Source organism: Phodopus roborovskii, unplaced genomic scaffold (genome assembly GCF_943737965.1).
Source record: "Phodopus roborovskii unplaced genomic scaffold, PHOROB, whole genome shotgun sequence".
NCBI lineage: Eukaryota > Metazoa > Chordata > Mammalia > Rodentia > Cricetidae > Phodopus > Phodopus roborovskii.
The window spans coordinates 10,555,470-10,569,227 of record NW_026126434.1 but is presented as its reverse complement, the minus strand read 5'-3'; the positions used below and the strand labels follow the sequence as shown (position 1 = coordinate 10,569,227).

Sequence of the window (13,758 nt, the reverse complement as noted above, 5' to 3'; positions counted from 1 at the left end):
GAGCTGGAGTTAGAGGTGGTTGTGAAGTGTCCAATATGGATGATGGAAACTGAATTCCAGTTCCTTCTAAAAGCATCAGCCCTTAACTACTGAGCCACCTCTCCAGCCCTGGGCCCTCCTCATCTTAATAAACAATTGTTAACACCAGATCTTGTTTCTTACAGTCTAACAATGTTTAATAAGATAGTTGGTATTAAATGGCTCTGTAGGAACATTGACTATCCTTGAGAACTCTACATTACCTTAATAAAAACTGAGGTTAGAAAGACAACCAGTCTGGCTTCTGTGATATTGCTCACACCACCATTTTCAGTTTGTTCTGGAGCTGGGACCTAAGCAGAGAAATGTGAGACAGTGAACTGTTTACACTGCAAGGACCCAAGGAGCTACAAATACTTGTGGTGATATTGTTTATGAGCTAAAAGCATAAAGTTTGTCTAAAGATAAGAGTGCAAAGCTAGCCACACTAGCTAGCCACAGAGGCCAGGCAGTGGGTCACACACCTTTAATCCCAACACTCAGGATACAGAAGCAGGTGGACCTCTGTGAGTTCAATGACACCCTGGGCTACACAAAATTGATCCAGTTTAAAAGAGAAACAGAGCTCATACAAAGGTGACCCTAGCACTTGGAGTGACACACCACCTTTAATCCTAGTACTAAGGAGGTACAGACAGGAGGACTCAAAAAAAAAAAAAAAAAAAAAAAAAAAAAAAAGAAAGAAAAGACAGGAATGGCAGACAAGACTGTGATGCTGTGTTGAGATGTGAAAGTATGAGTATGTGTGCTAAATTTGGTTTTAAGTAATCAGCTCAAAAAAGTAAATTTAAATACTAGAACAAATGTGCTGGGTAGGGGTGGTGCACGCCTTTAGTCCTAGCACTCAGGAGGCAGAAGCAGGAAGATCTCTGTGAGCTCCAGACCAGCCTGGACAGGCTCCAAAGCCACAGATAAACCCTGCCTTGAAAAACCAAATAAAATAATAAATAAATACAAATGTAAAAAATACTGAAGATTTTCTTCATTCTTATTTTACCTTATCTGTATTAAGAAAACAAACAGGATTGTCTGGCTCAAACACTCCAGCCAGCCAGGGGTTATCAGAATAATTGGCATAAAACTCCAGGTTCGGCTTGACGTCTTTGAAGTTGGGCAGGGTTATCAATGCATTGGCCACTCGGTCTGAACCACATTCCAGCTTCCCTTCGTATGTGAGTTTATTGCTTAAGGACATAATCTTACTGGAAGAAAGGCAAAACTCAGTCTCAGTTTGGATGGACATGTAAAGAACCCGCAGAGCAATGGGGGCTGTCCCGGCCACACACACCTGTTCATCCTGTACTGCACTGTCAACTGTACTACAGCGCTCTTGTTCCGCTCCAGCCGCTTGAACAAGCTCTCGCTCATGCCCAGAGCTCTGCCAACAAAACACATTCAGGCTCATCAACACTGCCCTTTAAAGGAATCCAGCTAATTCTCTAATTTTACCTACTAGTGCACATCTGTATATGTGCTCTGCACCCCCAATGAGGTGTCTCTGCGGAGGTAGGAGGGCAGTTTCCTTTGGTGGCTCTCTCCTTCCATCTTTACTGAGTGAGGCTCCTCAGGCTTGGGAAAGTGCTTTTCCTGATGAGCTACCTCACTGGTTCCCAAAATCCCAGCTTAAAACTAAAACTTGCTTTTTTTTTTATTTTAAGACAGGAGTCAAGTATCCCAGGTGGGCCCAAAAACACTTAGGTAGCAGAAGATCTCCTTGAATTTCTAATCCTCCTCCTCTATCTCCCTCATGCTAGAATTATAGCGTGTACCACAACTGGTCCATGCACTGCTGGGGATGGACCCCAAAACTTTGTGCATGGCAGGCAAACAGTTTGAGAACTGAGCTACACCCCCAGCTCCTACAGTGAAAACTTCAATACTGAGTGATGACAAAGGTCTGCAATCCCAACTCTCTAGAAGCCTCCTTCAAGTCTGGACAATATGGCAAAATCCAATCTATTAAAACGAAACTGAAGCCTGTGTGAGACTGCACATCTTTAGTCCCAGCACTCGGGGGGCAGATGCAGGCAGATTTCTGAATTGAGGCAAGCCTCGTCTACAGTGACTTCTAGGCCAGCCAGGGATACATAGTGAAAACGTGTCTCAAAACCAAAACACTAAAATGAAATGTCTACTGCCCCCATTGTTGTCAGCTACACACTGGAATAGGGAATGGAACCTCGATGGAAGAACTATCTCTACCAAACTGGCATACAGGAATGTCTGCGGAACACTTTCATGACTGCTAACTGATATGGAGCGGGAGGGCGCAGCCCAGTCCACTGTCACTGGATGGGGTGCCTCGGCTGTGCAACAAAGGCCTGCAACCAAGCCAGTGAGCAGGGTTCTCCAGTGGTAGTGGTCCCTGCTTCGGTTCCTGACTTGATTCCATCAAGGAGGGACAGTAATCTGTAAGCCAAATAACACGCTTCCTTCCCCAGGGTGGTTTTGATCAGTGTATGACACAGCAACAGAAGCAAGAATATTGACCTACCTTGCCTCCTGGTTTAGAACCAGGGGAGGAAGCTGCTGATGGTCACCCACCAACACAAACCTCTGAGAACAAAAAAGGGGGCCCAGGCAAACGGGCTGACTAATTTGAGAGGCTTCGTCCACGATACAAAAATCAAAGGTTTTCCGTGAAAATATTGGATGGCTTATTCCCATACAGGTCGTTGCAACTATCAGCTAAACATAAGTAGAAAAAAAAAAAAAAAAAAAAAAAAAACAGTATGTCAAAAAAGGTACTTGGGTTTTCCCATTTTTTAAATTAAAAGGTCAAAACCATGCCCCTACAACAGCAAGAATTCTTCAATATTATTTAATCCTGAAACATGTGTGTAATGTCCCCAAATTCAACAGCAAGCCAGGGATGGAAGCACAGGCCTATACCCCAACACTTAAGGGCAGCTGGGGTAGGAGGATCCGGCACTCAAGGGCAGGCTTGACTACATAGTGACTTCAAGGTGAGCCTGGTCTATAAGAGACTATATCAAAACAGGAAAGAGGGAAAGAAGGAAGAGAGGGAGGCAGGGAGGCAGGCAGGCAGGCAAACAAAAACTTTTTGTGGAGAAAGGTGGATCCCTGGGGCTCAACGGCCAGCCAGCCAACCTAGACTACTTGGCAACGCCTTGCCCAACAACAACAAAAAAAGGAGGACAGCACCTGAGGGATAGCAGAGGTTGTCGGGGGATGCCTACAGGCATGAGCCCACACACACATTAGACCCAGACTTACATTACTGTTATAGAGTTCTTCTAGAAGGGCTAGGGACTTAATGGATCTTGATCGGCAAATCTCCTCCTCTGTAAACTTCTGGATATCTGCATGGACCTTATGAGACTGACCCAAGCGCAGAAATCCTATTTTAAACTTGGCTAACTTCAAGAGAATATTGTCAACAGCAGAATGTGTATAGCTGGTCAACAGGACACTGAAGCCGCAGGCAGAGAGGATCCTTACCTAGAGAAGGGAGACAGAGAAAAACATGGCTCTGAACCCAGGTAACTGGTAACTACAGGCTTACAGTTTTCAGAAAGACCTGAATCTGAGAGGGATTAAGTAACTTTTCTAAAGAATTACCTATAAAAATTATACACTATTAATTTTTTTTATTATATCTTAAACTTATTTCTGTGTAGATATGCATGCTGTGACACATGAGTGAAGGTCAGAGGGCAACCTTCAGAAGTTGGTTCTCTCCCTCAGCCACATGGATCCTGGAATTGCATCCACGTCGCCAGGCTCAGTAACAAGTACTTTTGTTTGAGCCATCTTGCCAGCTTGAGGCATTTTTATTATGCTATTCATCATGCCAATCTCCCAGTGACCCTCTATCTAGCCAAAGACCCCAGAGTGGTGAGGGTATAGGCCTCTACCACCATGCCAAGTTAATTTGTCATTTTTTTTGTTTTGATGAGACAGGGTCTATGTATCTTTGGCTGGACTGGAACTGGACCATAGCCAGTTGACTTGAACTTACTGTCTCTGTCTCCCACTGATGGAATTAAAGGAACGAGTCATCACACCTGTAAAATCCAGCAGTTGTGACATCAACCATCACCTACTCAGGCCAGAAGAACCCAATATAAGCGTTAGTTTCAAAGCTTACAAGAGCACATATCGTAGTTGTCTTTCCAGTTCCTGGCATCCCCACAATGAGTGTGTAGTCTTTTGAAAGAAGTACTTTCTTCATTGCTTGCCTCTGAGGCTTATTCAAACCTGTATTTCAATTTAACAGAACAAAACAAGAATATTTAATTTCAATGAACTCCCCAGGCAGCCCTTGCATGCTCCACCACCACCCAAGGAACTTTTGTTTTCATACAGGCTCTTGCTATGTAGATTGTGTGGAATAGGCTGGTCCTGAAATGTCCTCTTTCCTTGGCTTCTTAAGTGCTGGGATTAGTTGTATACTACCATGCCTGGCTCATAAAGTCACCTTTTAAAAGAAAAACCAAAGTTGGGTGGTAGTGGCACATGCCTTTAGTCCCTGCACTTGAGTTTGAGACCAGCCAGGTCTACAAGAACAAGTTCCAGGACAGCCTCCAATATCACAGAGAAATCCTATCTCAAAAAACCTAAGTAAATAAAAATAAAAGAAAAAGCAAGCTGGGGGTGGTAGTGCACGCTTTTAGTCTGAGCAATGGGGAGGCAAAGGCAGGTGGTTCTGTGAGACCAGCCTGAACTGTCAGAGAAACCATGTCTCCAGAGAGAGAGAGAGAGAGGGGGGGGGGGGGAGGGAGAGAGAGAGAGAGAGAGAGAGAGAGAGAGAGAGAGAGGGGAAAAGCAAGCAAAGTATTTTGTTTTGTTTGTTTATGAGTCAGGGTTTTTTGTGTAGCCTTCGATATCCTAGAACAAGCTCTGTAGACCAGGCTGCTGTCAAACTCAGAGAGTCTTCTGCCTCTGTATGAGACTAAAGGTGTGCACTACCGCCAGGCTCAGTGATTTGCTTTTTAACACAAACTCTATTATGTAGTCAGGTTGACCAGGAACTCATCTGCTTCTACCTGCTAAGTAATGAAATTACAGATGTGAGCCAATGCTTTTTATGCGTATTTAGTATGCATACACTATATATATATGAACGCATTTTCAAATATATGTGAGTGCGTTTTTGTGTGTGCATCCTGATGGTCCAGGTTGATTAATACTGGGAGCCTTTCTCAGCCATGTTCTACCTTATTGATTGGAGCAGGTTAACCCTCAAACTCTCAATTAAACCCCAAACTTACCATTATGGTCCAGGATGGCTACCGAGCTTGCTCCAGGGATGGCCTGGTCTGGCTGTCTGTCATGCCCACAATATTTATATGGGTGTTGGGGATCTGAACTCCAGTCCTCACATTTACCTGTCAAGTACTTTATCACACTGAGTCTTTATCTACCTTTGTAAAACTTACTGTATGATGTGTGTACAGGAACATGTGTGCTAGCGCCTGTGTGGGGGCCAGGGGTCAATTTTCAGGAGCTGATGCTTTCCTTACACCATTTTTCTTTGGTTTGGTTTTTCAAGACAGGGTGTCTCTTGTGTAGCCCTGGCTTCCCTGGAACTTGCTTTGTAGAGCAGGCTGCCCTCGAACTCAAGAGATCTGCCTGCTTCTGCTTCCCAAATACTGGGATTAAAGTCATGCACCACCACTGCCTGGATTCCTTCCACTGTTTTGAGGCAGGATTTCCCTGCCTCAAGGTTAGCTGGCTGGACCAAGAACTGCAGGCTGGGTCTCCTGTTCCCACTCTCCCATCTCACCACAGGAGTGCTGGATTACAGATAAAAGCCGCTGCACCTTTATTTTTAAAATGGGTCACAGGGATCAAATGCAACTTGTCAGGCTTGCATGGAAAGTGCGTTTGCCCACTAATCCATTTCTCTGGTCCTTATAACTCATGTCTACTCAATTGCTAAACAACTGGACACTAGGCATAATTTAAGTTATAAAGGGAACCAAGAAAATCAAATCAAAATGCTGGCTATGGCATACCCTTTAGGATGTTGGCCACTGTATCCTTTGCATCATGTGGAAGAACGGAACTGAGGTAGGGTACAAACTGAGGTTCCTTGAAATCAATGATTAATTCTCGGAGTCTTTTGCTGCAAAGAAAAACAAAAGCACTTTCACTAGTATCTTTAGAAAAGTGAGGAGAGATTCAGGGCCCTTCATCATTACCAACCTGGTGTCGGTGTTTTCCATCAATTTAGAGAGATTTCCTAATGGGGTATCTGTATCACAATTTTTTTCTTCACGGTCTAATCTGAACAATGTTGTATCTGGAAGTGTTGACAAATTCCTAAAACAATAAAACAAATACAAACTGACGTGTTCATTTTGTACAGGTTGTGTAAGGCACATACTGCTACTGGCTAAAAGTGTAAAAGAGCTGAGTACAGGGGGTGCACCTGTAATACTGGCTCTTGGGAGGCGGAAGGTAGGAGCATCAAGGTCACCTCAGTTACACAGTGTGTTCCAGGTCAACCTGGAACACACATGCAAGCCCAAGCTTAACCATATACACACACAAAATAAGTGTGAATTTTTATAAACAGACCAGGTATGCTGAGGCACCTCTAATCACTTCCTTCCTTATATTTTACTGCCCCAAAGTCTCTAAAACCTCCATGTCATATTGCACCCCACCATCAGCCTTTCTGCAACATGTTCTGTCTTGTAGGGCTCCTTGTGCTGTCAGCTAACCTATGGATAAAAGAATGAATTAGCTTTCCTAACTAAGAAGGCTCTGAATGGAGAATGGAGATCATGGAAATCATTATTGTATATGTGTGTGAAGTGTAGGGGAAGTCATGTCACAGCGTGCAAGTGGAGGTCGGAAGACTACTTTTGTGGAGTGGCTCTCTCGCTTCTCCCTTTCTGTGGGTTCCTAGAATAAGGTCAGATTTGGGCAGCAAACACTTCCTCAACCATCTTGCCAGCCCCCATTGTTTTAATTACTGATTTCTACTGATTTCAATATACTAACAAGTGGTAATGAGAGATGGGAATGTAACTTGGTGATAGTTTTTACCTATTGCTGGTGAGGCCCTGGGTTCAAACCTAAAAACCTAAAGCATGAAAGAAAAAGAGCTGAAGAATGAGAACTATTAAGAGAGATTGGATATTGCCGGATGTGGTGGTACAAAGCTTCTTTGCATAAATAAATTTTTAAAAACATGGCAAAAGAACACAATATGCTGTGGCAAAAATACAATTACCAAAGACCTTACATTGAGTCACTCTGAAATGGTTAAGAGGAAAACTCCCTAACACAGGAAGCAGATTAGGAGCTTTGGAGGCCGAGCTAGAAGGATTGACAGTTCTTCTATAGCATGGGCTACATATCTAATTCCAGGCTAATCTAGACTACATAGCAAAAGCTTATCTCTGAATAGCTGACCCTGGCTAGAAAGTAAAGGGAAATGGTGATGAGTGCTAAAGGAGACATGCCTCTGGGTTATGAAAAGGTCTAAAGCTGGTGACAACTGTATTTTATTAGTTAATTAATTTTCACAGCACTAGAGATAGAACCTAGAGCCTGGTGGATGCCAGCAAGCACTCTGCCACTGGGTCACATCCCAGCCCTTTGTGTCCATCTCTGAAAATTGTCATTAATCACACTACTATGCACCATAAATGGATGGATACATGACCTATGAGTTCCACACTGACAAAGCTATTGCCCAAAGAAGCATTTTATTACCTGTCTAGCAAGCAGGTTACTGCTACTGTGTTAATCTCCTTCAGGTAGCCCTTAGACAAAGCAAATAGCTTTCTCTCTTCTCCACTTAAAATAATCCTGTCACCTGCCATCAGATTGGTGGCTGGCATGGCACCATTTTTCCGCTGAAAGTTATATAAGTACTGTCCATCACAAACTCTCTTCATAGGCTGCATCTGGACCAGGTTCCCAATGCAGTTGCCAACCTGCTCCCTACAAAAGAATGAGAGAAAATGTCCACTGACACTGTATATATGTTGTGTTTTTTTCCTACAATTTGTATATATAGCCCAGGAAAATTTAGAAAAAAATTAATTGTATGATGAGTGTGTGCACATGGGCAGAGCTACTTCTGTGAAGGTCAGAGGACAACTCCCAAGAGGCAGTTCTTCCCTTCCAGCGTGAATCCCAGGGATTACACTTAGATCATCAAGCTTAATTGTAAATGCATTCACTCCCAGGAGCCTATGGCCCCTGGAAATCAATGCTAACACATTTGTCCTTTAAAAAAAATTTTTTTTTTGGCTGGGTGGTGGTAGCACATTCCTTTAATCCCAATACTCAGAAGGCAGAGGCAGGAGGATCTATGTGAGTTTGAGGTCAGCCTGATCTAAAGAGCTAGTTCCAGGACAGCCAGGGCTACAGAGAGAAACCCTATCTTGAGAAACCAAAAAAAAAAAAAAAATCACCTGTGTTTGTATGTACATGGAGGCAAGAGATACCCCTGGGTATTTCTCCAGGAATTTTCATGTGACCTCTCTCTGGCTTGGAGCTAGACAATTAACCAAGCTGGCTGGCCAATGAACCTCCAGGATTTACCTGTGTCAGCGTCCTCTGCACTGGGATTACTTTTGACATGGGTGCAGGGGATTAAAACTCAGGTTCTCATGCTTTTGATACAAGCACTTTACCAACTGAGTGCTCATGAAACCGTGACTTTGACATACTACACAACCTCTATTGCTACGAATTGCAAATGCTGCGGTATGCCACCCACCACTGCTATGTATTCAGTGGATACCTACATTTCAGAAGCAGGCATTAACCAGACATTCTGATGATTCTTTCTACTGTTGTCTTTAGATTGTGACTCCAAGGTTAACATGAGACACCACAGACTGAAATACTTCAAGTGTGTTGGCTTCAGATGCCGTGTTTCTTCTTGGATTTTGAACAGCATGTCCTCTGGGACAGAAGTGTCATCCACTTGTTCTTCAACTGCTCTAAATACAAAATTCCAATTAGAACTGAACATACATTTCCCTGGCAGGCTGTGAAATAAGGTTTTCCTAAACTGAGCACACACACACACACACACACACACACACACACACACACACACACACACACGCACGCACGCGCACACACACACACAGCAGCATGCTTACCTGAAATAAAGAGCACAGTTGCCCTTCTGTGAACAATATCTACACGTTTTCTCTTCCTCGACTATCTGTGGAAGGGAAGCAAGCCGTGCCTCCCCACCAGAAGCAGCTCTGCTCACACGGTGCAGCAGGGAGAGTGCCAGCTGGTCCCTGAGCTTCAGCAGTTCTGCAGACAGGTAAAATTAGCTTTTCAGGATGAAGCAGATTTTCTGCCAGTGAAAGCTTCAGACTTAAAAACAAGAGTATGGGCATCTGTCTCTATATTAAAGTTAACCAGCTGCATACTGTGCTGGCACACTTCAAGGGTTTGAAACAACATCCTCTCGTACCTGGGAAGTACTATGAGTGGAGGACTCTCTAGTAGGCCCAAGCATTGCAGACAGGTTTTGCCTTTTCCCTTTCCTCTCCTTAGCTAAACCCTTACATTGCATTCCTGAAGGTACACCCAAGGTCCATTCTCTTATTTGGCTATTGACTCATCCTTATATTAAACACCAAGGTCACAATCAAAACTCATTACTTGGCTGCACTGGCTAACCTGTCCAATCAGGACTTACCCTAGTGCAGACTTCCCCTTTCTCTTCTCTCAATAACCACTCCTGCAAAAACTACCTGCTGCCTGCATTTGCTCAATATGAAGGGCACCATCCCTCTTCCATACCCCTCTAGGGCATTCTCTTTTATGCTCTGAGCACCGCCCCCCCACACACAGTGAGACCTACGTGCCCCAAATGCTGAATAATGGAATTAAAGGCATGCTCATCTTAAAATTCTTTTTAAAAAAAGAAGGAAGGAAGATAGAGAAAAAAAAGAAAGAAAGAAATGAACCAGTAAGATGGCTAAGCAGGTAGGGGAACATGCTGTGCAAACATGAAGACATGAGTTCAATCTCTGGAACCCACACAAAGGTGGAAGGAAAGAACGACTTCCACAAAGTTGTTCTTCAACTTCTATCCCTACTCTTCTCCCATGGATAATAAATATAAAATATGTAACTATAAATTTCAACCTGTAGTATGTTCTAACATAAAAGGGAGGGAATAGGGCCAGAAAGGTAAATAGGAAATGGAACAGTTCAACCTCTTTTGTCCAGATGGTTGGCGGGCACAGGGTACATCCTCCCGGTCTTGAGGTAGAGAAGCCAGCCAGCCTCGGGGTCCTCTCGTCTCTCCTGGCTTAGCAATGTGTACAGGACCACCTGTGTAAGACAAACTGTGACTTTCTCTCTCCCTAAATCATCTGGAACCAGCACACACAAAAAAGTTGGCAGCACAATTCCCACTGTGTAAATAGCACAAGCCAGCTTGGTGAAGGTGAAAAACCAAATTCAATGTCAGTCATTTAATCTGTACAAAACAAACAGCTCATACTATGCAGTTGTAGGCTCCCACTGATGGTGTGAACTGGGAGGTGGGGGCAGGGCTCAGCAGCAGAGCACCTACCCAAAAACCAGGAAAACAGAGACGGAGGGAGAAAAAGAGTTTCTCATGTCAATAGCTAAAGTCTAAAAAAAAAAATTAATCAAACTATGTTCCACATTTCCTTTATACATTATTTCCTGACTTAAACAAATGAACCCTTTAAAATGCTTACGATTTACATATAGTCATAATTCAACAAAACCAACAGTCACTTTTCCGAAGCAGGAACTCTTTGCCTGCCTGAGGGTGAACATTAACTGTGCCCTGGAGAGGAAGCCTCTAGGTCTAGCGCAAATAGTCTTCAGCACATCTTCAATCCCAGCACTCAGAAGGCAGAGGCAGGTGGATCCGAGTACCAGGATAGCTGCTCCACAGAGTGAGCTCCAGAACAGTCAGAACTAGAGAGTTTGTATCAAAAAGCCAATGGGTGAAAAATAATTTGGCAAGGGCTGGAGAAGGTGACTGAGAAGTTACAGAGTACAGACTGCAACAGGGCCAGCCCTGGGGAGTCAAAGGCAGGTATCTCTGTGAGTTCAAGGCCAGGTCTACAGCGAGAGATCTAGGACAGCTAAGCCTGTTTTACAGGGCTGTTACCCTGTCCCTACGAAAAGGAAAGGGAAGGGGAGGGGAGGGGAGGGAAAAAGGAAAGGGAATGGAAGAAAAGGACAGGACAGGACAGGAAAGGAAAAAGTGAAAGGGCCTGCTACTCTTCCAGGTTCACATCAAACACCCACCTGACCACTCACAGCATTTTAACTCTAGTTCCAGGGCATTTGGTGCTTTTTCTGGTGTTCATGGGAACCAGGCACACACATGGTGCATAGGCATATGCAAAGCTCCCATACAGATAAAATAAAAATAAATCTCAAGAGTTGATCCTCTCCTTCTCCCCTGGGATCCAGATATTGAACTCTGGTTGTCAGGCTTGAATACATGTATCTTCCCCACTGTGCCGTTTTGCTAGCCCCAAATAGCTGTTACTTCTCTCAGATAAAAACCAAAACAGTCAGGGCTGGAGAGATGGCTCAGTGGTTAAGAGCACAGTCTGCTCTTCCTGAGAACTTGGGTTCAATTCCCAGCACTCACATGGTAGCTCACAACTGTGTTACTCCAGTGCCAAGGAATCTGGCTCCCTCACACAGACATACATATAGGTAAAACACCAAGCACATGAAATAAAAACAAATTAAAAAATAATCAAGCCAGGCATAGCAATGCATGTTTTTAACCACAACACTTGGGAGGCAGAAGCAAAAGGATCTATCTCCATGAGTTCCAGGCCAGCTTGATGTACATGGCAAGCTACAGGACAGCTAAAACTAAATATAGACTTTGCCCCAAAAAAGAAAAAGATAGAAACAATCATATGGAAGTTGAAAATAAAAAAGTTGAAGGACTAGGGGTGAAAGAAATGGTACGTAGGTAATGTTCTAGGTAAACATTACATAGATAATGTTCCATGGTCAGCGAGGCATATGAAACACTAAGCTAAGTCTGCCTTAAATAAGCCAATGTACTTGGCAGAATTTCCAAATACATTTAGTTCCCCCACACACAGGAGTAAGAATTTGGTTTTAGAAACATTCACTTCTTTCTTTTTCTTGGTATCTGCTTGGGCAGGGAGTTTAGCATTATAACCTGGCCTGAATGGCTCCCAAGTTCAGCTGTTTTCATCTTTTAATTGTATTATTTTATGTGTATGGATATATTGGCTGCAAGTATGTCTATGTACCGTACAGGTGGCTGAAGAAGCCAAACAAGGCTGCTGGATCCCATGGCCAGGAAACTTGGGCCATGTGGGTGCTGGGAATCAAACTTGGGTCCTCTTGAAGAGTAGCCAGTACTCTTAACTGCAGAGCACTCTCCCCAGCCCCAAGGCAGCTCTCATACTAATTTGCTTAAGAAAATTTCCTATTGAGGATGTAAATACTGACAAAATAAGCTGAGTACACTGAATAACAATTACCAATTAAAAAGTGCAACTTTAAACAAAAACACTACTTGAATTGAATGAAGGTTAAGAAAACAACAGTGTATGCTTAAAGACCCTAAACCCTACAAATGTTTAAGATTTATACCTGGCTTCGATGTTCAATAGAATTTGATTCTTTGCCAGTTTTAAGCTCCAGCGGCATTATCTTATATTTTGTTTTACAATCTCGATGTATTTTGACACCAACTGTAACATCTATTTTGCCCTTCAATCCAAACCTAGGGGACCAAATGCTTTCTTCAATATCCAGTGACTTTATTACTTCAACGTTACAAGATGAATTTCTGTTACTACCATCACTTGGCCTAAAAAGAAACACAGAATACTTAATTACATCACAGCTCACTCCACACCTGCAGAGCTGACAACCACACAATTATCTCTTCTGGCTGCTGGGGGTTTTGTTGTTATATTCTGAAGTATACTACTGGCATCACAAGACAGAAAAGCTGCCATGTTCTTTGGCAAGTGACTGATCTGAATCCTGCAACACGCTGATATCAGGCTGCTGCTATAAGCCCCGTGGCTGTAACAACTGTCAAAGAATCACAGTGGTGTAAGGAGGTGCTTTCCAAAAATCATTTTAAGGCTTTATATGGTAGTGCTTGCTGTTAATCCCAGAACTCCAGATGCAGAAGCAGGAGATCTGTTGGTTCAAGGCTTACATGGTAAGTTCCAAGCCAGCCAAGACCATAATGGGAGACCATGTCACAAGAGAAAAAAAAAAATTCATAAAAGGCGAAGCAAGGGACTGGAGAGATGGCTCAGAGGTTAAGAGCACTGACTGCTCTTCAGGAGGTCCTGAGTTTAGTTTCCAACAACCACATGGTGGCTCATAACCATCTATAATGAGATCCAGTGCCCTCTTCTGGTATGTAAGAATACATGAATGTAGAATGTTATATACACAATAAATAAACAAATAAATCCTTTTTTAAAAAGGTGAAGCAAATTAAAGCTATTCTAACAGTGAAAGTGCTTATGAAGTGACATTGACTAACATTAGAATGAAAATAAAATTCTCTACTCATTAGCTCTTTCTGGTCATAGAAAGATACTGTAGATGAAAATTTATGAAAAACAATAACAAGATGATAAATTATAGAAGCTTAACCTTTAAGTCAGGCCTGCTGGTGCCTCAGGAGGCAGAGGCAAGTGGATCTCTGTGAGTTCAAGGCCAGAGTTCCAGGATAGTCAGGACTGTTATACA

At 43.2% G+C, this 13,758-nt stretch overlaps 1 protein-coding gene across 1 annotated transcript in view; it reads right to left on the bottom strand.

The window, feature by feature from the left end:
• The window catches only part of Dna2 (DNA replication helicase/nuclease 2), a 30,910-nt gene that overhangs the window by 4,275 nt on the left and 12,877 nt on the right, over positions 1-13,758 (bottom strand). Inside the window, exons 6-18 of the mRNA XM_051186812.1 lie at positions 12,634-12,853; positions 10,215-10,332; positions 9,138-9,300; positions 8,775-8,972; positions 7,732-7,962; positions 6,211-6,327; positions 6,021-6,130; positions 4,151-4,260; positions 3,277-3,501; positions 2,534-2,727; positions 1,328-1,417; positions 1,037-1,241; positions 243-332 (exon numbers count right to left, since the gene is read on the bottom strand). Coding sequence (XP_051042769.1) covers positions 243-332; positions 1,037-1,241; positions 1,328-1,417; positions 2,534-2,727; positions 3,277-3,501; positions 4,151-4,260; positions 6,021-6,130; positions 6,211-6,327; positions 7,732-7,962; positions 8,775-8,972; positions 9,138-9,300; positions 10,215-10,332; positions 12,634-12,853 — 2,071 coding nt within the window. The remainder of the gene's footprint in view (positions 1-242; positions 333-1,036; positions 1,242-1,327; positions 1,418-2,533; positions 2,728-3,276; positions 3,502-4,150; positions 4,261-6,020; positions 6,131-6,210; positions 6,328-7,731; positions 7,963-8,774; positions 8,973-9,137; positions 9,301-10,214; positions 10,333-12,633; positions 12,854-13,758) is intronic.